This window comes from Lagenorhynchus albirostris, chromosome 15 (assembly GCF_949774975.1).
Source record: "Lagenorhynchus albirostris chromosome 15, mLagAlb1.1, whole genome shotgun sequence".
Classification (NCBI taxonomy): Eukaryota; Metazoa; Chordata; class Mammalia; order Artiodactyla; family Delphinidae; genus Lagenorhynchus; species Lagenorhynchus albirostris.
The window spans coordinates 39,881,458-39,905,612 of NC_083109.1; the positions used below are offsets into that span (position 1 = coordinate 39,881,458).

Sequence of the window (24,155 nt, forward strand, 5' to 3'; positions counted from 1 at the left end):
AGGGAGCCAAAGTTTCACACTAGACTAGGAAGATTGGCCATCCATCAGACCTACGACTGGTGTGAGGGCATAGAGGGAGGTCAAGAACTCAGGAGCAGGGACGGGGTCTGTCATCTTGGAATTCCCAGAACCTAGCATGTTGATGGTTCATGCAAGACATCCAATTAGTGCCCTATGTTCCAAAATACAAGGTATTTGTTATATTCTTTCTTTCACCTTCCATTCAAGACCTCATATTATGCAATGCTCTCTCACTTTAATTATTTTAAACCACCCGGTAGCATTTGGGGAAGATATTAGACAAAAGCAACATCCATTAATGTTAGCTTGGTTTGTCTGGAGAAGACACTGTTGCCAAAACGCGGCCTCTGTGCTCTGGTGCTGAATAGAAACGTGGAGACAGACTTTTGGGTAAAGTAGAAAATAATAGCTTTATTGCTTTGCCAGGCAAAGGGGGTCACGGCGGGCTAATGCCTGCCAAACTGTGTGTCCCACCCTGGAAGGGGTAGTGAGAAGTCTTACAGTGTTCAAAAAGCAGGGCATGGTCAGCTCATGGTCGTTCTTCTGACTGGTCGGTGGTGAGGTAATGAGGAATCAGCATCATCGACCTCCTGGTTCCAACTGGTCTGGGGTCTACGTGCTGTGGGCAGCATACAGTTAACTTCTCCCACCTGCTGGGGGCTTCAGTATCTGCAAAACAGCTCAAAGGACATGGCTCAGAATATTATCTATAGTCCTTGAGGAAGAACTAAAGGTCCTTGAGTTTGTTTAATGACTAAAGTATTATTATTTTGTCTTGCTTGACTGTTTTCCTTTCTGCATTTTCTCACTTCTCTGATTAAATTTATTCTTTGACTGAAGTTTTCCTACAGAAAAACAGCAGGTGGATGACATGGGATGGGTCTATTCTGGGAAGGCCGCATAGGGCCCTGCTCAGTTACAACACTGATATAATGGATAATAAGGAGTTAAGGAATTTTAATAAGATTTAATAATATTTTGTGGGTTTTTGACTGAGCAATTCAAGTGTAAAATCTCATTATAAAAGGGCTTTTTAAAAGTTACTTTAAAAACAAGTAATATAAATAAAAAATATTCATCTATCAGATAGATTGTTTTTTTGATTGTCACATATTTTGTGGCTTGGGATAAAACTTCCAGGGACTGTCACACAGATTCCAAAAATACTGCATCTCAAATAGAATAGAGGAAATAAAGGCAATATAGTCTAGAAAACTGTGTTTGTGGAATCTAATAGTGCTTACAGTATGAGAGTAGCAAAAACATTATTTCTAATTAACATAATTTTTATATAATACATCATTTAAAATATATATGTGTAAGCTAAATTAATAAATTAAGTATTAGTAGACAAATGACACTGTAAATCACTAAAAATGGTCAAAACACTTCTTAAGGATCATCTCATTGGGAAATAGGGAATCCAAGGATTGTATTATATTTGTTGAATAAAAATATGAATAAATGTATAAATATTTATTAAAGACAAAAACTTAATTAGTAGTGTTAAGAATAATTTATTCACTAATGCATTGAGCAAACATTGAGCTACCATGTGAATATCAATTAAGCAGGAATAAGAATGGTTTGATATTAAAAGTCTACTTCCCACCGGCATGGTGACACCTAAAATAAATGAGAGAAATATTTACTTTGACTTTTTATTATGAAAATTTTCAAACATGCAGAAAAATGAAAAAATAATATAACAATCGCCCACCCGTATAACCTCCATCTAGATTCAACATTTTCCCAAAATTGCTTTATGTATGTGTTTAATTTTTGATGAAACATTTGAAAGAAAATTAGAACTGTTATAACACTTCACCCTCCTTAATCCTTCAGAATGCATTGACAAAGATTAAAGCATCCTCCCACATAACTATACTACTACTCTCACTCTTAACAAAATTAACTCCTCAATAATATATATTTCCAGTACACATTTGGATTTCCACAGTTGTTCAAAATATGGTTTTTTTTACCAGTTTTTTTTACAAAAAACAGAAAAAGAGGATCTAATGAAAGAATACACAGTGCACTTGGGTGTCTCTTAAGTTCCCTCCCCCACTCTTTACTCTTTTTTTTTCCAGCTTGATTGAGGTATAGTTAATAACTAATAATTATATGTACGTGTACATGACTTGATATATGTATACGTTATGAAATTATTACCGCAATCAAGCTAATTAACACATCTATCACCTCACCTACCTACCTGTGTGTGTGTGTGTGTGTCTGCGTGTGATGAGAACACTTTAGATCTACTGTTTTAGGAAATTTCAAGTATACTATACAATATTACTACCTATAGGTAGTAATGCTGTACTACCATGCTGTACATTAGCTCCTCGGAACTTCTTCATGTTATAACAAGGCTTGTACCCTTTGACCAACACCTCCCTGTTTTCCCCACCCACTGTCTGGTAATCACCAGTCTACTCTCTGTTTCTGTGAGTTCAGCTTTTTTAGATTTCACATGTAAGTGAGATAAGGCAGTATTTGGCTTCTTGAGTCTGGCTTGTTTCACTTAGCATAACATACTCTAGGTTCATCTATGTTTTACAAATGACTGAATTTTCTTTTGTGTGTGTGGCTGAAAAATATTCATGTGTGTGTGTACAAAACCCACATTTTCTTTATCCATTCATCCGTCAATACACACTTAGATCATTTCTGTATCTTAGCTGCTGTGAATGATGCTGCAGTGAACATGGAAGTGCAAATATCTCTTCAAGATACTGATTTCATTTCCTATGAATATATGCCCAAAAGTGGGATTGCTGGGTCATATGGTAATTGTTTTAATTTTTGGAGGAAACTTCATACAGTTTTCCATAATGATTGTACCAGTTTACATTCCCACTAGCAGTCCACAAGGGCTCCCTTTTCTCCACATCCTCACCAACATGTGTTATCTCTCTTTTTTTTGGTAACAGCTGGGCTAGCAGGTGTCAGGTGATATCTAATTGTGATTTTAATTTGCATTCCCTGATGATTAGTGATGTTGAGCACCTTTTCATATAACTGCTAGCCACTTGGATGTCATCTTTGGGAAAATGTCTATTCAGGTTCTCCTCCCATTTTTAATTGGATTATTTGTTTTTTACTTGTATGAGTTCCTTATATATTTTGGGTATTAACCTATTATCAGATATATGGTTTGCAAATATTTTCTCTCATTCTGTAGGTTGCATTTTCATTTCATTGATCATTTCTTTTGCTGTGCAAAAGCTTTTTGGTTTGATGTAGTCCCACTTGTTTATGTTCTGCTTTTAAAGACCAAGCCAATTGTCATATAAAAAGTCCCACATTGTGGATTATCTGTTTCCTCATGAAGTCATTTACCTGATATTTCTTGTAAAATGGAAGTCAGATATTAGAGCTTGACTAAATTCAGGTTAAATATGTCATCAGTGTATTAAATATTACATCACGACAAGAGCATAGTGGTGAGTTGTTCTAACATCTGTGATGTAATTTGATCACCTGGCTGAGGTGTAACCCCAAGTTTGTGTTTGGGGAGTAACTAATAGGGTTATACATTGGCATCTTGCAAAAACCCTATTTCTTATTAATTTTTCACTTAATGGATTTAGAATCTGTTGAGAATTTTTGCCTGAATTAATTATTTCATTAGGATTTGTGAAATAAAATGTACATTGCTGATTACCCTCTTCAATGATCAGTTTCCAATTTTCTCCAAGCAGTTTTTCAAATCTTAAATATGTTCTTTGAAATGTAAAAGGTCAAAAGTCCAAAATTTTTAATATCATAGTTTATTGTAATGGAAGAGTAGTAATTTTCCACTTTCTTTTGTCTTTTCAGCAAAATGGAAATTCAAATTTTTATAAGCCAATGGTTGAATCCTTTGAGGAAGCACCTCTACATGTTATGGTTTTCACTTACTTGGGATATGGAATTGGAACGCTGTTTGGCTATCTCAGAGATTTTTTGAGAAACTGGGGAATAGAAAAATGCAATGCAGCCATAGAGAGAGAAAAGCAAAAAGTACGTATGAACACCTCCCTGGGTCTTTGTCAATGCCAATTCTTCTGTAAAGTGTTCTCACAAGTGGTGATGTGTGTACAGATCCTAAAAAGAGTGATACTCTCAGGAACTACCCAGGGTAAATTCTATTCCTCTGCACCCCATAAACCCCCAAACATTCCCTGTGTATTCACGCACTTGTTTTTTACAAACATTTATTGAACAACTACTATTTGCCAGACTGAACTAAAGGTTTTCTTGTACATTATCATATTTAATTTTTATAACGATCCCATGATATAGATATTAAAATAGCATTTTAAAGGTGAAAAATCAAAATATAAGAGTGAGGACACATGAGTGGAACTTTATTCTGGTCTTCTAGGTGTCAGTTGAGTATTATTTATGTTCTATCCTGGAAGAGGAAAGAGTGTTTGAGTGAAATGTGGGACTTTTATTTCATCTACGTCAGAGTTTCTCAACTTTGGCACTCTACTGACATTTCAGACTGGATAATTCTTTGATATGGGAGACTGCCCTGTGCATTGTAGAAATTTTAACAGCATCCCTGACCTTTACCCACTAGATGCAATTAGCACTCTCCCACATACTTGTGACAATGAAAAATGCCTCCAGACATTGCCAAATTCCTCACAGATTGCAAAATCACCCTGTGTAGAACCACTGATCTAGATACTTTCAATAATTAACCTATAAAAGTCTACATCATCCCCTTTTCACATAGAGCTAACAGGACAACCTGGAAAATATTAAGAGACCTGTGAGCAGCCTGCATCCTTTTAACATGTTTTCCAAAATTGGTTCAAATGATTTATGATGCCATGAATCTCTTTTTCCTAAAACTTGCTTTGGAATATACGATTGTGGCCATAGATTATTCCACATGATGGAGCCTTGAACACATCTGAGCAAAGAACATAGGTAAGGCATGAACTTCAATGTAATGAGAGAACTTCAAATCTTGTAACTTAGTGACTAGTACCCCTGGTAAGCTAAACTCTTGTTACAGTAACATAACCATGAACAAATCATGTAGAACACTTATTTTGCAATCACCTTAAGTCAAGCATATCACCTTCAGAAGAAAATCAGGCCCAGCTTTATTATTGTACTCTCTCCTACCTTTAGCAAGTATTTGAGTATATGCTGTCTACCAAGTAATGGAGGTTAATAGAGAAGAAACTATAGGTCTTTCCATGAGAGAATTTGAAGTCTGGTGTACAAAACGGACTCACCAGCAAAACAAATGATAAAAAGTGATGATGGGGCGAAAGGTGACAAAGGAAACAGGGATCTGTGCTCTGTGATTCTCTTAAGGAGTCAGGAAGGCATGATATTGGGGCTTACACGGTGAGCAGGAGTTTGCCTAGTGAGCAAGGGTGAGAAGGAAGACACTCTCTGAAGAGGGCACTGCTTGTGTCAAAGCATTCATTAACTCACTAATCAAGTCAGGTTTGTTTGGAGCATGTATCTTGTGCCAGGCACTGTATTACAGTCTTGGAATATAGGAATAACTAAGGCAGATAATGGTTCTTGCTTTCAGAGAGCTAACCATAAAAAAAAGCAGTTGCAATGGAATTTGGTAAGAGGTACCATAGCGGTAAGTAGATGACATCAAGGAAGCAAAGAAGAGAAACATTTAACCTGAACTTGGTGTTCAGGGAAGACTTCTGGGAGGAAGAGAAAGTTAAATTGACATCTAAGGGCTAAAGAGTAAGTAGTAAGGCAAAGGGTGAGGCAAGACGAGCTGGAAGGAGTCTTCAGGGAGAGGAAATGTGATGCAAAGTGGCCCAGAGGTCAGAGAAAGCATTGTACATTTAAGGAACCAATGAATTCTAATGACCAGAGTGTTGCGAGTGAGAGTGGGAGCATGTGGGGAGAAAGATTGCTTGAGAGGCAAGCAGGGACCATACTATAATGGGTTTTTATAAGCCATGGGCATTTATTAGAACAATGGGAAGGCATTGAAGGATTTCAGGCAGAGGAATGCAGATTTGCAGATTAGAAAGATCATGTTCACTGCCCTATAAAAAATGGATTTACAGGACAATATAGGGGCCAAAAAAACCAGTTAAGAGGCTGAGGCAGAAGTCCAGTTTGAAAAAAAATCTAGATGAGCCCTTGGGCTGGGACCAGGGTAGTGATAATAGGGATGGTGATAATAGGCGAGGCCAAGAGAGGTTTAAGAGGTGGAGTTAGGACTACTCAGCTATAAGAAAGAAGGAAACCATGCCATTTGCAGCAGCATGGATGGACCTAGAGATTGTCACACTAAGTGAAGTAAGTCAGACAGAGAAAAACAAATATACAATATCAGTTATATGTGGCATATAAACAAATGATACAAGTGAAGTTATTTACAAAATAGAAATAGACTCACAGACATAGAAACAAACTTATGGTTATCAAAGGGGAAAGAGCCAGTGAGGGATAAATTAGGAGGTTGGGATTAACAGATACACACTACTATATACAAAATAGATAAATAATAAGGACCTACTGTATAACACAGGGAACTATATTCAATATCTTGTAATAACCTATAATCTGAAAAGAATATATATATATATGTATAACTGAATCACTTCGTTGTAAGCCTGAAACTAGTACAACTTCATTTATTTTTTTAATGGTGTGTTAGTTTCTGCTTTATAACAAAGTGAATCAGTTATACATATACATATGTTCCCATATCTCTTCCCTCTTGCATCTCCCTCCCTCCCATCCTCCCTATCCCACCCCTCTAGGTGGTCACAAAGCACCGAGTTGATCTTCCTGTGCTGTGCGGCTGCTTCCCACTAGCTATCTATTTTACGTTTGGTAGTGTATATATGTCCATGCCACTCTCTCACTTTGTCACAGCTTACCCTTCCCCCTCCCCTTTTTCTCCTTGTCCCTGTTAGGAAGTTATATATAATATATCCGTCACTGTTTTTTTAATGGTTCTCTTAGAATATTTAACACATATATTTAGAATTTAGTTACCATTATTTAGTAACTAGAGTCTTCCCCTGACCAGGAGAAGAATTTAATAAAATTGCACTTTCTTTCTCCCACATACCCATTCTCCATGTTGTCATTTATTTGTAAATTTTTAGTTTCTGTTTCTTTATACTACAAATATAACGCTCCTTAGGCTAAACCATCTTCCATCATTTTCTTCACTCACTATTTTTTCTGGCATCTGTCTTCCTCCGTAGTTATTTCATTGTATTATTGAGGTACATGCACAATTATTATAGAAAAGGGAATTAAACTCAAGACTCCTTACATATATTGGAAAGTTTTTACTTGGATTTTCACACTTGTTTGCTGGTTTGGCTGATTATAGGATTTTAAGTTCAAAATAATTTTCCCTCATACTCTTTTCCACCATTGTCACCTAAGAAAAGTCCGAAGCAGTCTAATTCATATTCCCTTGTCTATAAACTGCCTTTCCCCTTTCTCTGAAGCCTTTTGAGATTCTTCCCTTTGACTTCTGAAATTTAACTGGGATGTAGCTTGGCGTGGGTTTTTCCTTATTTGCTCTATTCAGGACCTGATAGACTATTTACATCTTAGGATTCAAAACTTCCTTCCTCTCTGGAACTTGCCCCTCCTCCTCCTCCTTTTTTTTTAACTTCCTTTTCCTCCTCTTTCACCTCATCTCCTCCTTCTCCTCCTTCCTTCAATCTTGCAAATCCTTCTAGGGAGATATTGGACCTTCTGAATCTGCCCTTCATACCTCTTGACTTTTCCTCCATATTTTATTTTCTCTGTCCTGGAATGATTAGTCAACTGACTATGCTAGTTTATTAATTTACTTCTCAGCTGTGTTCATTGTACTTTTGAACATTTAATTTTTTAAAAGGATCCATTGTTTCGTTGTGTCTTTCTAAACACGTTACTTACATATTTTTAAATTCTTTTTCTGTTTGCTCTATGAAGACTTTTCACTAAATGTCAGTTCTGCTTATTGAATTTGGTGCCTCTTATTGTGCTAGTTTTCCTGTAATAGTGATGACGTTTTGTTTTATGCTCATTTTTTAATTTAGGAATCCTTATTTGCTTACACATTCACCTGTCTTGAGTGATTGTAGAAAGAAAATGGAATGTGTTGCCTGGACCAGGGGCTTGTGTTCTTGCCGTGTGGTCTCCCCACCTCTCTACAGTGGGGTCTTGTTCTTCCAGTCAGTTCTTGCTGCCCATCACAGTGCTTTGTGCTGTGGACAATGCAACTGCTTCCTACTTATTAACCCAATAAAAGAAGAACAAAGAGATATTGCTTCATTAATCACCCAGGGTATCAACTTCTTGTAGTTATTGACTCTTGGCTTTAAGGATCCCTACAGTTAGTGTATGTCCATACCAGTCTTCTCTGCAAATGTTTTAGGGCTATGGTTTCCTGTGGTCTTATTTCTGCATTGAGCAGATCTTATTTATGTTCTATCTTTTGTGATCCTTCAATACTTCTGATTCATTGATGATTTATAAATTTATAAATTTATTTTGGTTTTTAAGTATCTATTTTTTGTCATTTCACAGAGCTTTTAGATGATTGGTAGAATACATACAAGCACTGAATCTGCTATCTTTATTCAACCTTCCTCTAATTTCTTAATAAGAAAAATTAAATTTAGCCATCCTTACTTTGTGTTTCTCATACTTCGAAGAACTGTCTATAATACAGTTACCCTTCCCAACAAAAAGGAAGACACAAACATATTTTATTATTATTCTGAGCTTAACCCTGGTAGGAGAAACAGCTGTTTCTCAAGAGGAAATAATGATAAAAAAGAAATATTAGGTGAGAACAGAAGCGTCAATGTAGGCACAAATGAAAAACTACGATTGATAATGATTCTTTCTCTCTCTACAAATCCATGATTCTATTTGCTACTGAATGGGCAAGTAGTTAAACCAAAAAAAGAAGGGACAAATTTGGTAGTATTTTTCCAAATTTGGCAGTATTTTTTACAATGTGCCATGGATATGTTCTCTTCAATCCCTTTTAAATACCTATCCCTGCAGCATGATTTATTCAAAAGAGCATTGGTTATAGAACTGGGTACAAATCCCAATCTGTCCACTCAGATTTTCTGACTTTCTGTTGAATTGTCTATAAAAGTAGGATTGCTATATCTATAACACTTGGAAAATGATAAGGTACCCTACAAGCTTAACAGTGGAAAAAGAAAGAGTGTCATATGGTAGGAGAAACAAAGGCATTTTTGTGGCTGCATTATTAGGTTTTGTTCAACTCTCCTATATCCTGCTCCCAAAAATGATTGTGGCCTGGGGTTCACTTTCATACTTAGCCTTTTGTGTCAGGAAGAAAAATATAGTGAGTTGGTCATGTGACGAGTTAAATCTACAGCTAGATAAGGATATACCCCATTGCAGTGCTTCTGTTTTTGCAATATCTAGTCCAGTTTCATTTTTTGGTATAGTTACAAAACTGTGGGAGGCTTACCTGAGACTAGAAGACAGTGACCTTTGGAAGGCATTGACTGCTCCTGAAGAAACCTCACTGGCGCTCAAAGGAATGGGTTGGGGTGAAAATACACCCACACAGAGGCAGGACGCTCACCTGTGCAGAGGAATAGGAGAACTGTACCTTCAAAGCAGGCCTTCTTCTCTGGACCAGATCTTTTTTTTTTTTATTTCATACTGGAGTATGGTTGATTAACAATGTAGTGTTAGTTTTGGGTATACAGCAAAGTGATTCAGTTTTATACATATACATATATCTGTTGTTTTTCAAATTCTTTTCCCACTTAGCTTATTACAGAGTATTGAGCAGAGTTCCCTGTGCAATACAGTTGGTCCTTGTTGGTTATCTATTTTAAATATAGCAGAGAATACATGTCAATCCCAAACTCCCAATCTATCCCTCCCCCCAACCCTTCCCCCCTGGTAACCGTAAGTTAGTTCTCTAAGTCTGTGAGTCTGTTTCTGTTTTGTAAATACGTTCATTTGTGTCTTTTTTTTTTTTTAGATTCAGCATATAAGCAATATCATGTGATATTTGTCTTTCTCTGTCTGCCTTACTTCACTTAGTATGATCATCTCCAGGTCCATCCCCGTTGCGGCAAATGGCATTATTCTTGAATTCTAAGAAGGTTCCCAAGCTCAATTCTCCCTCTCGGGAACACTGGGATTCGTTGTCTCCAGCACTCATTTGGGGACTTGTATTTTGCTGTCATTTTTGTTACTTTTATTTGCCACAGGTTTTACCTCCCCCACTAAAAGTTAGGTTCTTTGGAGGTGGAGGACTCACAGAGTTATTTGTGGACCCCACCCAACCCCTTACCCAAGAACCTTACTCAAAATATTTGCAGATGGAATATTTTCATGGTTCCTCCATGTCTTTTAGTGTTCAATTGCAAATGAACTACAAAAAGCGAGAGACCAAAGGTAAACTTCTGCCTCTGTTATTACAGGATTTTGTGCCGCTGTATCAAAGCTTTGAGAATTTTTATACACGGAACCTTTACATGAGAATCAGAGACAACTGGAACCGGCCCATCTGCAGTGCCCCGGGGCCTTTGTTTGATGTGATGGAGAGGGTGTCAGATGACTACAACTGGACATTTAGGTGAGGCAGCCACCTGGAGGGGCTTGGTTGAAAGAAATGCTTTCAAGGAAAGTCTAGCATGGGCACCAGATCACAGATCTGAAAAAAGCACAAAGCAATAGAACAGCTGCTCTTCCATCATTCAGCCCTTTGCAAGCCCTCATGATGCCAATGGGAGAAGTCACAGTAATTAAATTGCCAAGGGCAGCTTACTTGTATTGTGATTAAAGAGGAATCAGTGGCAGGAGGTGCAGGATACACAGAGCCAGCCGGGAAGAGTCCTTTGCAGCTTTATTGACAAATTGTACCCTCCTACTTCCTGCTGAGGGAGCCAGTGATGACCATGGCTCTTTCTGATTTAGAAAGTCCTTGCTGAAATTTAAACCAGAGCACAGGTGTCACGAAAGCAAGCACCCAAGACAAATCAGGGCTGAGTAACACTCCATAGCCTGGAAACCTTTTCCCAATGCTCTGCCCAGGTTCATTATGAGGTGACTCTCCTCTAAGGACAAATCATTTTGTGGTGACAACAAGGCAAATCAAAAAGAAAAGACGTGACTTGGGCCAAACCCAAGGTCTCTTTGTGAGAGTCTTTTCTGGAGCACTAGGATGATATTAAATGAGAAAGCCCTTTGTGTTCACCTGCCCTTCTCTCTGCAGGTTTACTGGAAGAATCATCAAAGATGTCATCAATATGGGTTCCTATAACTTCCTTGGCCTGGCAGCCAAGTACGATGAATCTATGAAAACAGTAAAGGATGTTTTAGAGACATATGGCCTGGGCGTGGGCAGCACCAGACATGAAATGGGTACGTACATTCACTATTTTGAAATTTTTTTCCAGTTGGGTCTCAGATTCCTTGTGGCTACTTCTCAAATCTAGATCATATCTAGACGGTGTGCCTCAAAATGCTGTTATAAAACACAAAAAGGAAAAGGTATATAACGGTCTTTTTGGAAATTTCAAACATTATGCTCTTACTAGGCAGTTTTTAAAGATTTTAATTCTCCAGAGTAAAAAAAAAATTGTTCTTTCCTGACCACGTTATCTAAAAAAGCAGCTATAATGCCTCTTCCATCTGGTCCTTTCCTGGGTCTTTTCTTTTCCACTTTTCTTTTCTTTTTAACAGCTTTTTTGAGTTACAATTGCTGTTCAAAGAAAACCATTGTACTTATTTAGTATATATAATTTAATGAGTTTGGACACATGCATATACCTGTGAAACCATCACCACAATCAAGGTGATAAACATATCCATTACCTCAGAAAGTGTCATATCGTCCTCCTTTTTATGGTAAGAATGCTTAAATGAGATCGATCCTTTTTTCTATTTTTTCCCCTAAACAAAATTTTATTTTATTTTTACTTATTGAAGTAAAGTTGACTTAAAATATTATATTAGTTTCAGGGGAAACCCTAGTAATTCTGTATTTAGAGATCTATCCTTTAAACAAATGTTCAAGGGCACAGTACAGAATTGTTCCAGGAACTGTGTGAAAGGGCAGGTCTCTAGAACTTACTCATCCTGTATCACAGAAGCTTCGTACCCATTGAACAACAACTTCTCCTTTGGATTTGGCTCTTTCTCCCACTTTTCTTAATGATGCCTATCACTTATCTTGCTTTTGTACTTGTATATTGCCCATCTCTGCTCCTGCAACATAAGCTCCATGAAGGGAGGAATGGGTCTTATTGACTTGTGTTGAATGAATGAATGAATGAATGATGAATGAATGAATGGTAAAGATGAAACAGACTGCCTATTTATTTCTCTTTTAGCTGAAACATTTTTCTCTTAGAGGAGTAAGATCTTTGAGAAGGAAACTTCTGCTCCCCTCACTTCCGGGAGGATGAGCAGAGCAAGCTTGTTCCTGTGGCTTGCTTCGCTCTTCCTGGCCCACTCTCTCCTCCTATATTATCTCATGTGTTCCTCACAAAGCCCCATGCTGTGCGGGGCAGGACAGGTGGTGTTATTCCCATCTTCCAGAGGAGGAAACTGAGGACAACAGTGACTCAGTGATGTGCCTATAGTGGCCGATGACCCATCCTAACTCCTGGGGTTGCTCAGCTTTCCTACTAAGCAGTTTCCCAACCAGGATAATACATGCAGAGCTCACTAGGTCAGTTTCAGGCCTAAGAATCAGAGGTTAATCTGCTAAAAATGGATTTACCATTCATGAAAAATGAGCCACATGCCTCTCTCAGATAACCCCTTGGCAGAAGGCCTTTAAAAGCATGTAATTATTCAGACCTGTGCAATAAATAGCCATTCAGATTGAACAAAATCGCCTTCTTATCCACATAGCCAGTAAATACTTAACTAAAACTCCAGAGCGTATAAGTAGTTGCCCAGATTTCTTAGGAAAGACACGGTATCTTTATTTTGACTCATGAGGGCTGGAGAAATAAGCAGGGAGTGGAAGAAAGGTTCTACTCCTTTAGAAGAGCTGGGTCACCCACAGGACCCTACTTGGAGGTGGGACCGAGACTGGAAGGACACACCGTCAAAAGAGACACGGAGGCAGCAACCTTTGGGGATGTTGCCTCTGGTGCTGGTGACACCAAATACAAGGGTTGTTCATCAGGAAACACACTCCTGAAGATGAGGGCCCCCAACTCACTGAGACAGAACAGTCCCCAGTCACAGCACCAGAAACTAAAGAGAGGCAGCCTGACACAGGCGATGGTTTGCTCCCAGTAAAGACAGATGCGGAATAAGGGTCCCTGATTCTGCAGACTCAACAAACCCAGAGAAACCAGGCAGAGACGAAGATCCCTGTTTAGACTGCCTACAGCCTACATGCTTTCTCCACCTACTCATCCTTCTGAATCACTGGGCTTTTAATATTTAGTTGCTTCATTGTGAGCTCTCCAACTCAAGCTCTAGGAAGATTTTAACAGCTTCCAAGGAAACAGTGAGACAGCAAGGTAGAAACCACCCACAGTAATTTTAGGCAAATAGAAGAACTGAAAACAAGAATATAAGCAATCCAAAAATAAATGAATAAACAGGGTACATCTGAAAGTCTTCTGCAAGATAAATGGTAACCTGACCATAGCAGTCAAGAATTGGTAACATAGTTGTTGTTTTTTTAACATCTTTATTGGAGTATAATTGCTTTACAATGGTGTGTTAGTTTCTGCTGTATAGTTTTGAATGCCATTTACTTCAAGATATACAAGTAACTTTTGGAAAATGTATACTACATAGCCTTAAGAAAATATTTAACAGGGCCAATGGACTAACAGTGAAACTTTGGTAATATAGAGGCTTAAGAATTTTTAGTAACCAAAATAGCTTCTTGAGGAACCCAAAGTAAATGTTTAGGGACGTTTAATCACTTAAAATACTTCCTAGAGCTTTTAAAAGTAGTTTCCAATGTTCCAGGGGGAAAAGAACACAGAAATCATATTCCAAAATAGGAAAATTCAATGAAAAAGAAATCAAGAGGAAACACATAAAATATAGTAAAAGGGACTTCCCTGACGGTCCAGTGGTTAAGACTCTGCACTTTGAAGCAGGGTGGGCAAGGGTTCGATCCCTGATCAGAGAACTAAAATCCCACATGCTGCACAGCATGACCACAAACAAAAAGTAACAAGTAAAAAATAAAAAAATAAAAATAAAATATAGTAAAAGGATAAAAGATCACATATTTTATTTTTACCAAAAATATATAACTAGAACATATTTGCCTACTAGAAGCAAAGGACTGAGATTTGGCCAAAAACTAAACTCAATTATGTGCTGTAATCAAAAATAAATACAACTAAATTAAAGTTATTCCAAAGGATGAAAAGCAGAAAGATAGGTCCCAGCCTGGTTCCACCTCCCCATTGTAACCAACAACAAAATACCCTCAGTGCCCAAGAGGGAGGTCAATTCAGTGGAAGGAGCAGCAAAAAGTGCCCTAGAGTAAGGTTGTTTGCCAAATCTACACCTGCAAATGTTAAAACTAGGCCCAAAATAGAACTGGAAATGACACATTTCCAGACGGATATGTACAGAATTTTAAGTGATATTTTAAGATGTAAAATGATGTGCTACTGTTTACTTTTCTATACAACTAAAAGATAGCAGAATATGGAATTAGGGGAGGCTTTGACCCTCTTGTGGGTGGATTTAACATTTCACATGCTGATATGGGTGGGATGATTGTGCTTTTCATACATCCTAAATATGAGACAGAGTGAAATGGCAAATCGGAGTCACCATCAAGCATTTAAATATCTGACACATTTTAAATTCTTATCTTCTATACTTGTGTTGGTTTTTGTTAGAATGCTCCCTGATCCGGGCTGTCTCCCTGAAACTGCATGCCTTATGTGACATCTATGGTAATTACAACCTAGTTTTGTTTTGTTTTGTTTTGTTTTAATAATGTTGTTAATGTGTTGTGAAAGATTAGAAATTTTTGAGTTTAGGTGTGTGTGACATTACATTGTGAATTAGGGACCTCTGGAGTGAACAGCCTATCAAGTGTTGAAATTGGTACTCTTAGCTGGCTTGCCTTCAAATTTTTAGCTGCAAAGTCTGTAGGTTAACTGTCTTAGCTGAAAAACACTAGAATAACTACTATAATTTGTTTAGAAACAGATTCTAAAGCTACATGGATGTTCAGATTTTTAGCACTAAGATTGAGAGTTGTGTAAAAATTGTTCATAATGTCTGAAGAGTAACATCAAACTATCAGTAGTATCTTCAGGAATTCCCTGGTGGTCCAGTGGTTAGGACTCAGCGCTTTCACTGCCAAGACCCAAGTCTGATCCCTGGTCAGGGAACTAAGATCCCACAAGCTGCTTAGCCTGGCCTAAATAAATAAGTAAATAAAATGAAAAAAACAATCAGTAAAACTTCATTATGCAAGATATTTCTATATATGATCTTTGCGTTTCGTTACTGGAAAGAACTATTTAATTTTGCTGTATGTGGAAGGTGTTTGTTTGAATATATTGATTTAACAATGGAACACGTTCATGCAGCCACCCCTAACACAAAGTCAATGCAGAATTGCTTGTTCTTCCTTCATATGAATTGAGCTTTAAGTGAAGAATAAACTGAAACTTTAAAGATAAGTAAACAAACAACCTAAAGGTGTGGTGCAAATGCAAACAGAAAGAAAAGCAGAAGTTAAGCTTAGTGTATGAATTATTAAACATAAGGAGAGATTCACCTTATAAAAATTATGTGGAGAGCCCATAATGAAGATTGATGCAACTCCTATAGCCTCTGTGCATTAAGTAACACAGCAGAGACATATATGGCTCCTTATTTTTCTATACAAACTGGAAATTAGTAGGACAATGAATTATGGGAGGCTTCAAAAATCATATGGGTCAACTTAACATACTCGATTAAAAACAAAAGTGAGAAAAATAAAAAGTGAGATAGTGATAGGAAACCCTAAAGTTCCTCCCAGTCCTTGAAAAATGAAGAAGACAAAAAAATAAGCAAATAAAGACACAGAAGACATTAATAATGTAATTGTTGAGTTTACTTTAATATTTATATATTGAATGCTGAACTTTAAAACATATTATCAGTAGACGATATCTTTTTAAATATTTATTGAATTTTCATATAAATTTACTATATATTATGCACAAAGAAAACCTCATTGAATTCCAAAAAGTGAAATCTACATAGGTCACGTTCTTGGACCACTGTGAAATAAGGCTAAAAATTAATACCAAAATTAGAAATGAACCCTTTTTAAAAATCACTTGAAACTTTTAAAGCTCTCTCATAAGTAACTCTTGAATCAACAGGGAAATGAAGTTACAGTTACATCATGTTTAGAAACTAACAATTATGAGAACACCATAGGATCCAACTAGTTGTGTACTCAGAGGAAAATGTGTATTCTTACTTTACTAAAGAAGTAAGATCGAAGCTAGTAAACTAACAACCAATGGAGTAAGGAATAAAAGGAAAGCAAAAGTATTACACTATTAAAGATATAAACAGGAACTTATAAATTAGAGAAGAGTAATTTCTATTGGGCTGAGGCACCTAAATTTTAATAAGTCACTAGAGGTGATTCTGATGACCAGCCAGAGTTGACAACCACTAAGCTAGCATAATCCTGATCCCAAAATTTGACAAACGAGCATTTAATAAAAGGAAAATTATAAGACAATATTACTTGGGAAGAAAATTATACAAGAAATTGACATTGCAAATTCAACAGTATAGTCAAATAACATGATACCATGATCAAGTAGTTCTATGCAGGGACTATAAGGATAGTGAGTTCAATAAGAAAATTTGTAACCTTGAAAGATCCAAGAAGGAAAACATATGATTATCTTGATAGATGTCACTAAAACATTTATAAAATTCAATATCCATTCCTTATAAAACTTTTAATAGAATAAAAATAAGAGATTCTTGAATGGAATAAAAAATATCTACTTCAAACAATGAGACTTGTACTACACTTTGTGATGAAACTTCTAGTTACTAGAAGCTTTCACTTTGAGTCAGGGAAAAGATGAAGATGTGTTTTTACCACCATTTTAATAACATTTGGAAGTACTAAGCAATATAATTATTCATTTATATTTTACTCCTTACATCAATAAATATTTATTGAATAACTACCATGTGACAAAATAAGAAATATATGTGCAATAAAAGAAGAGGTGATCTAACCATTATTTGTAGACGATCTGGTTGTTCCTTTCTCTATTTTTTAAACCATGATCTGTGAGTAGTAAAGTGATCCTCAGAAGGGGCTGCTCTTGAGGCCACTGTAGAGATGAGGGGTTGCTGAGCAGGAGGGACAGAGTTTTAGTCCATTTTCTTCCATTTTACATATTAAACTATCAAGAATTTATTAGAAATAATAAACATTTAATAAAGAATTCAATAAAGAGCTACAGTCAAAAACCACTAATTTTTAAAATTCAGAAAGTCTATAATCAACAATTAATAGGAGGATATACTGGGGAAAATAATATTAGTAGTAAATATGAGGGAAAATGGCACAGACCTAGGGAATAAGCTTATTTTGAAAATGTTGGGTTTTTGGTTTTGGTTTTGGTTTTACATCTTTACTGGAGTATAATTGCTTTACAATGGTGTGTTAGTTTCTGCTTTATAACAAAGTGAATCAGTTATACATATACATATGTTCCCATATCTCTTCCCTCTTGTGTCTCCCTCCCTCCCACCCTCCCTATCCCACCCCTCTAGGTGGTCACAAAGCACCGAGTTGATCTTCCTGTGCTGTGCGGCTGCTTCCCACTAGCTATCTATTTTACGTTTGGTAGTGTATATATGTCCATGCCACTCTCTCACTTTGTCACAGCTTACCCTTCCCCCTCCCCATATCCTCAAGTCCATTCTCTATAGGTCTGTATCTTTATTCCTGTCTTACCCCTAGGTTCTTCATGACATATTTTTTCTTAAATTCCATATATATGTGTTAGCATATGGTATTTGTCTTTCTCTTTCTGACTTACTTCACTCTGTATGACAGACTCTAGGTCCATCCACCTCATTACAAAATGTTTAGAACCTATTTGAAGAAAACTAAGATTTTTATAAAAGACCTAAAATAATACTTGAAAGAAACAGAGAGAGACACCAATATCCTAGAAGGGAATGGCTCAGTATTACAATTCGATTAAATTTTCCTTAAAATGAATATGTAAATTGAACACAATCCAGTGACATTAATAGACGAGGTGGGTGGTGGGAGGTCTCAACCGAAAGTCTAGAGACAGTTTGGTCCACTCATCTGTATATAAAAAGAACAACATTTCAAATCAGCTAGAAAAGGATCAATTATATCACAATTAGTTTTGTGATAACTGGCTTATCATATAAGGAAATAAGCCAGATTCCTATCTCACGCATTGTATCTAGGTAAGTTACACTTAGGTAAATTGCAAATGCATTTGCAATTGCAATGCAAAAACAAAAGCAATCACCGCCAGAAATAACTATATGAATAAAATTGAAACTAAGTGAATGACTAAATGGATGAATGAATGAACAAATGAACAGAATAAAACTACTCAGACAATTCAAATACAAGATGCACTTGTGTGTGTTCCTTGGTAAAGGCCCTCCTAGAAATATCAGACTACATCTCCCTTTATGTGAGCAATGCTTGTGTCTTAGTCCATTTGGGCTGATATAACAAAATACCACAGACTGAGTGGCTTATAAACAACAGAAGTGTATTCCTCACCTTTCTGGAGGCTGAAAGTCCAAGATCAGGGAGCTAGCATGGTCAAGCGGGGCCTCTTCTGTGTTACAGACTTCTCCTTGTATGTGTCCTCACATGGCAGAAGGGGTGGGCTAGCTCTTTGGGCCTCTTTTGTAAGGGCACTAATCCTATTTATGAGGGCTCCATCCTCAAGACCTAATCACCTCCCAAAAACCCCACCTCCAAATGCCATCATTTAGGACATTAGGTTTTCAATATATGAATTCTGGGGGGACACAAACATTCAGACCACAGCAGCCTCTTCTCTAGCTTGTCACTTCTGATCACCCCTCCATTCTACAACCCATAATGACCTCCAGTCTTTCCAGCAAAACTCACCTCACCTGGCAAGATGTCCTCTTACATGGCAGGGATGCATTTTTTTTTTTTTTTAGGAATTTTGCCTTTTTTTTTTTTTAAATTTTATTTATTTATTTTTGGCTGTGTTGGCTCTTCGTTTCTGTGCGAGGGTTTTCTCTAATTGCAGCAAGTGGGGGCCACTCCTCATCGCGGTGCGCGGGCCTCTCACTATCGCGGCCTCTCCCGTTGCGGAGCACAGGCTCCAGACGCGCAGGCTCAGTAATTGTGATTCACGGGGCCAGTCGCTCCGCGGCATGCGGGATCCTCCCAGACCAGGGCTCGAACCCGTGTCCTCTGCATTGGCAGGCGGATTCTCAACCACTGCGCCACCAGGGAAGCCCCCAGGGATGCATTTTAAATGATGCTCAAGCTCACTCCTTGCAACACAGGCCACTCAGGTCCATGGAAAACAGGCACTCTCCCTGTTAGGAGAGACAGCTTGTTCCCAACCCAACCAGTAGCCACAGCTGTTTGCCCTTCAGATTTCACAAGCCTGATTCAGACAGTAGTCTACTGTGTACTCACACTCCAGGGAACCAGAGAAAGCTCTCCCAGAAACATGGAGGGAAAAGATCCAACAAAATGAAAAATTTAAACTGCTGTACAAAACAAAACAAACAAACAAACAAAAGCCAACAACAATGTCAACAAAGTTAAAAGTCAAAGAACAAAATTAGAAAAAATTATTCACATATATTTAACAAAATGTTAATATTCTTAACGTGTAAAGACGCTTACAAATCAAAAGGAAAAGAACATCCCAGTTTAAGAAGTGGGCCAAGATTTTGACAAAGTTCAAAACAGGCAAAACTACAGAGTAGGATAGTGTGATGTCCCTCAACCTTTTTTTTTCATTATCACTTCCTCTCATGACACTTGAATACCACAGATACACTATATATTTGTTTATGTAGTACATGGATATCTCTGCTTTACACATAAATAGAGTAAGATACTCCCCCTCCAAAAACCAATTTTCACCTCTTTGAAAGCAATATCACCCCTGTTTAGAATGCGTACGTTACCTTTGGGGGAGGTGGATGGTGACCAAAGAGGGCAAAGCTGTTCATATTGTTTTTTTTTAACCTTGATACAGTTATGTGAGTTCACTGTATGAAACTTCATAGAGCTCCATATGTACAATTTGTTTCCCATTTTCTATGTATGTTCTAGTTTAAATGAAAGTTTTACTTTTAAAAGTAGATCCAGTACATAAATGGACAATTAAGGAAAATAAATAAATATAAATGGGCAATGAGTTTGTGGAAAATACTCTGCCCCTTAAATAATCAAAAAATTATTATGACACAGAGTTACCATTTTCACCTAATTGGCAAAATAATATCCCAAAGTTTCAAAGGAGTGAAGAAAAGGGCACCCTTATATACTACTGACAGAGTAAATTGCAGGGCAATTTGAAAATGTACCAACTGCAAGCCATTTAACTCAGCAATTCCATTTTGAGAAATTTTGCTTTGAAAATTTTGAGTAAGTATTCAATGATGTATGATCGAGAATAATCATTGCATTGTATTTGATAATAGAAAAATTGGGGAAATGAGGCATTTCCAGCAAGGAAAGTGATTGAATATACTTGGTAGATCTGTTTAACATAATATTATTTAGCCATACAAAGTTATAATGTAGTTGCTCAGCACCATGATTTAGAGCAAAGGCTCTGGGATGAGGCTGCTGGGATTCAAATCCTAGTCCTTACTTTTAACTAGCTAGGGCCTGAGATAAACTATTATATACACCTTCCTAGTCCTCAATTTTCTCTTCTGTAAAATGGAAAATACATTGTTAATGAACTTATATATGAAACAAAAACAGACTCACAGACATAGAGAACAGACTTGTGGTTGCCAAGGGGGAGGGGAGGTGGGGGAGGGAAGGAGCAGGAGTTTGGGGTTAGCAGATGCAAACTATTATATATAGAACGGATAAACAATAGGGTCTTACTGTATAGCACAGGGAACTATGTTGAATAGCCTGTGATAAACCATAATGGAAAAGAATATGAAAAAGAATGTATATATATATATATGTATAACTGAATCATTTTGCTGTACAGCAGAAATTAACACAACATTGTAAATCAACTATACTTCAATAAAAAAAGAAAATACATTGTTAAGAGACTAAAACAAGAGCAGTATGTATATTATGAGTCCACTTTTTAAAATATATTTTACATGAATATCTGTATTGATAAAGATGGTTATATTTTATTGTGTAGTATTTTCTATTTTTTCCACAATGACCTCACATTTTTTGGTTTAATTATTTCCTTAAAAGTCACCAGGAGCCTAAGATGAGGGCACAGTCTTATGAAAATCGTTATAGTACTTCTAAGACATTACCACTGAATCAGACTGACCAGATTTTTTCAGTGTACTGGAGGGTTTCTGCTACAGGTTATGTGGATTTTTTACCTTCAACCAGTGGTTTTCAAACTTTAGCTCACATTAGAATCACCTGCAGGGCTTGGAAAAACACAGATTGTTGGGCCCACCTACAGAGTTCCTGATGCAGTCAGTCTGGAATAGGACCCGAGATTTTGCATTTCTAACAAATTCCAAGGTGATATTGATGCTGCTGCTCTGGGGACCACACTTTGGGAACCACTGGAAACTATCTAGCATGGCTGACTTTCTTGACCAACTTTTCAAAGATTTTCCAAAATGCAATGGTCTTTCACCTTGTGTGGAATGAATACCACATATACCCGGGGGATGGAGCTTATAAATAAAAACTGGAAAGTAGGTAAGATACACCCAGAAATCAGTGAAGCAATTTGATTTTTATCTCTGAGTCTATTCTGACACACATTGCTGGTCCAGATTTCCAAATTTAGGAAAGGATAAACTCAGGCAAACTAGAGAGAAGCTTTTGTTTCTGTTTGTTGATGGAAAGAATCAATAAACAATCTAATAGCAGGAATAGAAAAGAGTTTTATTCCAGCCCAACTGAGGACTATAGCCAGCCTGGGAGACACAAATTCAAGAAGCACTAGAATTGTATCCCTCCAGACTATGAAATGTGGGAGGCTTATAAAGGCAAAAACTGCAAGGTTCCAGTTAGTTACATGAGGTTTGTATCAAGAATTAGAACTAGAACTGGCAAGAGGTAAGGGTGTTTTTAAGTAAGGATTGATTGAGGTCTGAAATGGTTGCGTAGTTACAAGGGCAGACCGTGAGACCATAAGTTTGCAGCTGGCAGCTCTTAGCTGATATTGTTTTCAGGATGGTTGGTGGTGTCCTTGAGTTTGATAAAGTTCAGAAAATTCAAGTCTCAGTGATGCGGGAACACGTCTGAAACCACATCCACAAGAGCTGCCTGGCTCCATTTTAGATGCCTGAACTACAGTTACTCCATTTTTTTTTTTAATGCATTCTTTTTCTAAATGGTTAAATCAGATGTACAATGCATGTTTGACAGGCCAGAGACAGATTGTTCTAGGTAGCATAAAGTTTGTTAAATCATGTATAAGCCAGAATGATTTCTCTATACCTCAATATGTAGAAATTTCTTCCTTCACTTTCTCCCCTCTTCTCTGCTTTTGGTCAACAAGGAAGTGTAGCTTCTTGGTCTTTCTTTCCCTAAGCACTGGATGGTTAAAAGTGGATGTCTAGTAACAGTACATTATCTAAATCTATGTGCTCTATAAGTGCTGCCAGAGTTTCACCTAGCAACTGTTAGTCAGAAGTTCACTTCTAAGAAAACAAACTCATGGGACGCCAGAAGACTAATTCTGTGCCAATGAAAGATCATTTCTACGTGGAGACTTTTTTCCTTTGAGAAGGAAAGCCTTGTGCTTGAATCATCACGTCAGGAAAACCTGATTAGTACGTCTACCTAAAAACTGCCTAGTTGAGAACCTTCTTTCAAATTATAGTTGCAATTTCAAGAAGTAGGCTTGAAATATTTTCATCTTAAAAACGTCAGAAAGAACACACTTAGGAATCAATGAAACTGGATATAATAGGATATTATTTTCCATTCTCAGGTTTCGGATGTGATTTTCACGTTAGTTATATACAAATTTCCTGAAATTGCTATTTCTCAGTTTGAGAACATTGTTCTTAGCCGTTAGACAGTGTGTCTCCCACTTTCTCTACATGACAAGTTCTCTGCTACTGTTTCATTCAGAGTACTTAGACTCTTCTTGGGTTTCTTTCTCAAACCTTTGTACCTAGATTCCAGGAATGTGCAACCTTGCTGACCTAAATATTGAAGAAGGGGTCAGCCTCAATTTGCAAAATGTGTAACTTAAAACATATTTCAAATAAATATCAGCTTCAAATTCCTATGGAAATCGCAGTTTCTAAGAAATTGCTACCAAGTAGAGATCTTGCTTCCTTTTTTAAAAAAAAGCAATTTTAATTAACAGGATTTTATGCAAATCAATGCTATAAATATGCTTTAAAGCAGTGGATTCAGTTAAATAGGCTATAAAGGTCTCCATCTCAATTAGTATTACCTTCTTAATTTACACAGCAAAAGCTTTATTCATAGACAGTGCCAGCTCCTTTCAGACTAAATTGTTGTAAATTCTGATCAATGAGATTTCATTGCATTTCTCTCAAGACTTTTTATTTTCCTTTAAGAATATTTGTAAAGGAAGGTGGACTCTCAGGGGAATAGTTTGGGAGGAGGAAAATGAAAGTGTATCTTGGTTTCTGAAAGCCTTTTGGCAATTTCCTGATACCTGTTATAATTCTGACAAGGTAATTGCCCTTCTCTTGAGAGTGATAGAAATTACAGCACAGCCAAATTTCAACTAGCAGAGATATTTCTGCAAGTGAAGAATTTGGCCCTGTAGGTTCAACAAGGCCAAGCAAACACAACAACTTAACAAGATATGCCAGTGATTTTACATAAGTATAATACTTGCCAGCAGGGTAACACCTGGGATGATCGAAAAAAAGTTGAAACTCACAGACTTCCAGAATACGTAGATCATCTACCACTTCCCTTCACCTAG

General features: G+C 37.1%; 1 protein-coding gene across 3 annotated transcripts in view; it reads left to right on the plus strand.

Annotated features, from left to right (window-relative positions):
• SPTLC3 (serine palmitoyltransferase long chain base subunit 3) overlaps positions 1 to 24,155 on the plus strand; it is a 127,020-nt gene that overhangs the window by 17,621 nt on the left and 85,244 nt on the right. For all 3 annotated transcript variants that reach the window (XR_009535299.1, XM_060123132.1, XM_060123133.1), the window contains exons 2-4: positions 3,850 to 4,032; positions 10,455 to 10,609; positions 11,249 to 11,397. Coding sequence is in view for 2 of the 3 variants with exons in the window: in XM_060123132.1 (XP_059979115.1) it covers positions 3,850 to 4,032; positions 10,455 to 10,609; positions 11,249 to 11,397 (487 nt within the window). In the remaining variant the exon portion in view is untranslated. The remainder of the gene's footprint in view (positions 1 to 3,849; positions 4,033 to 10,454; positions 10,610 to 11,248; positions 11,398 to 24,155) is intronic.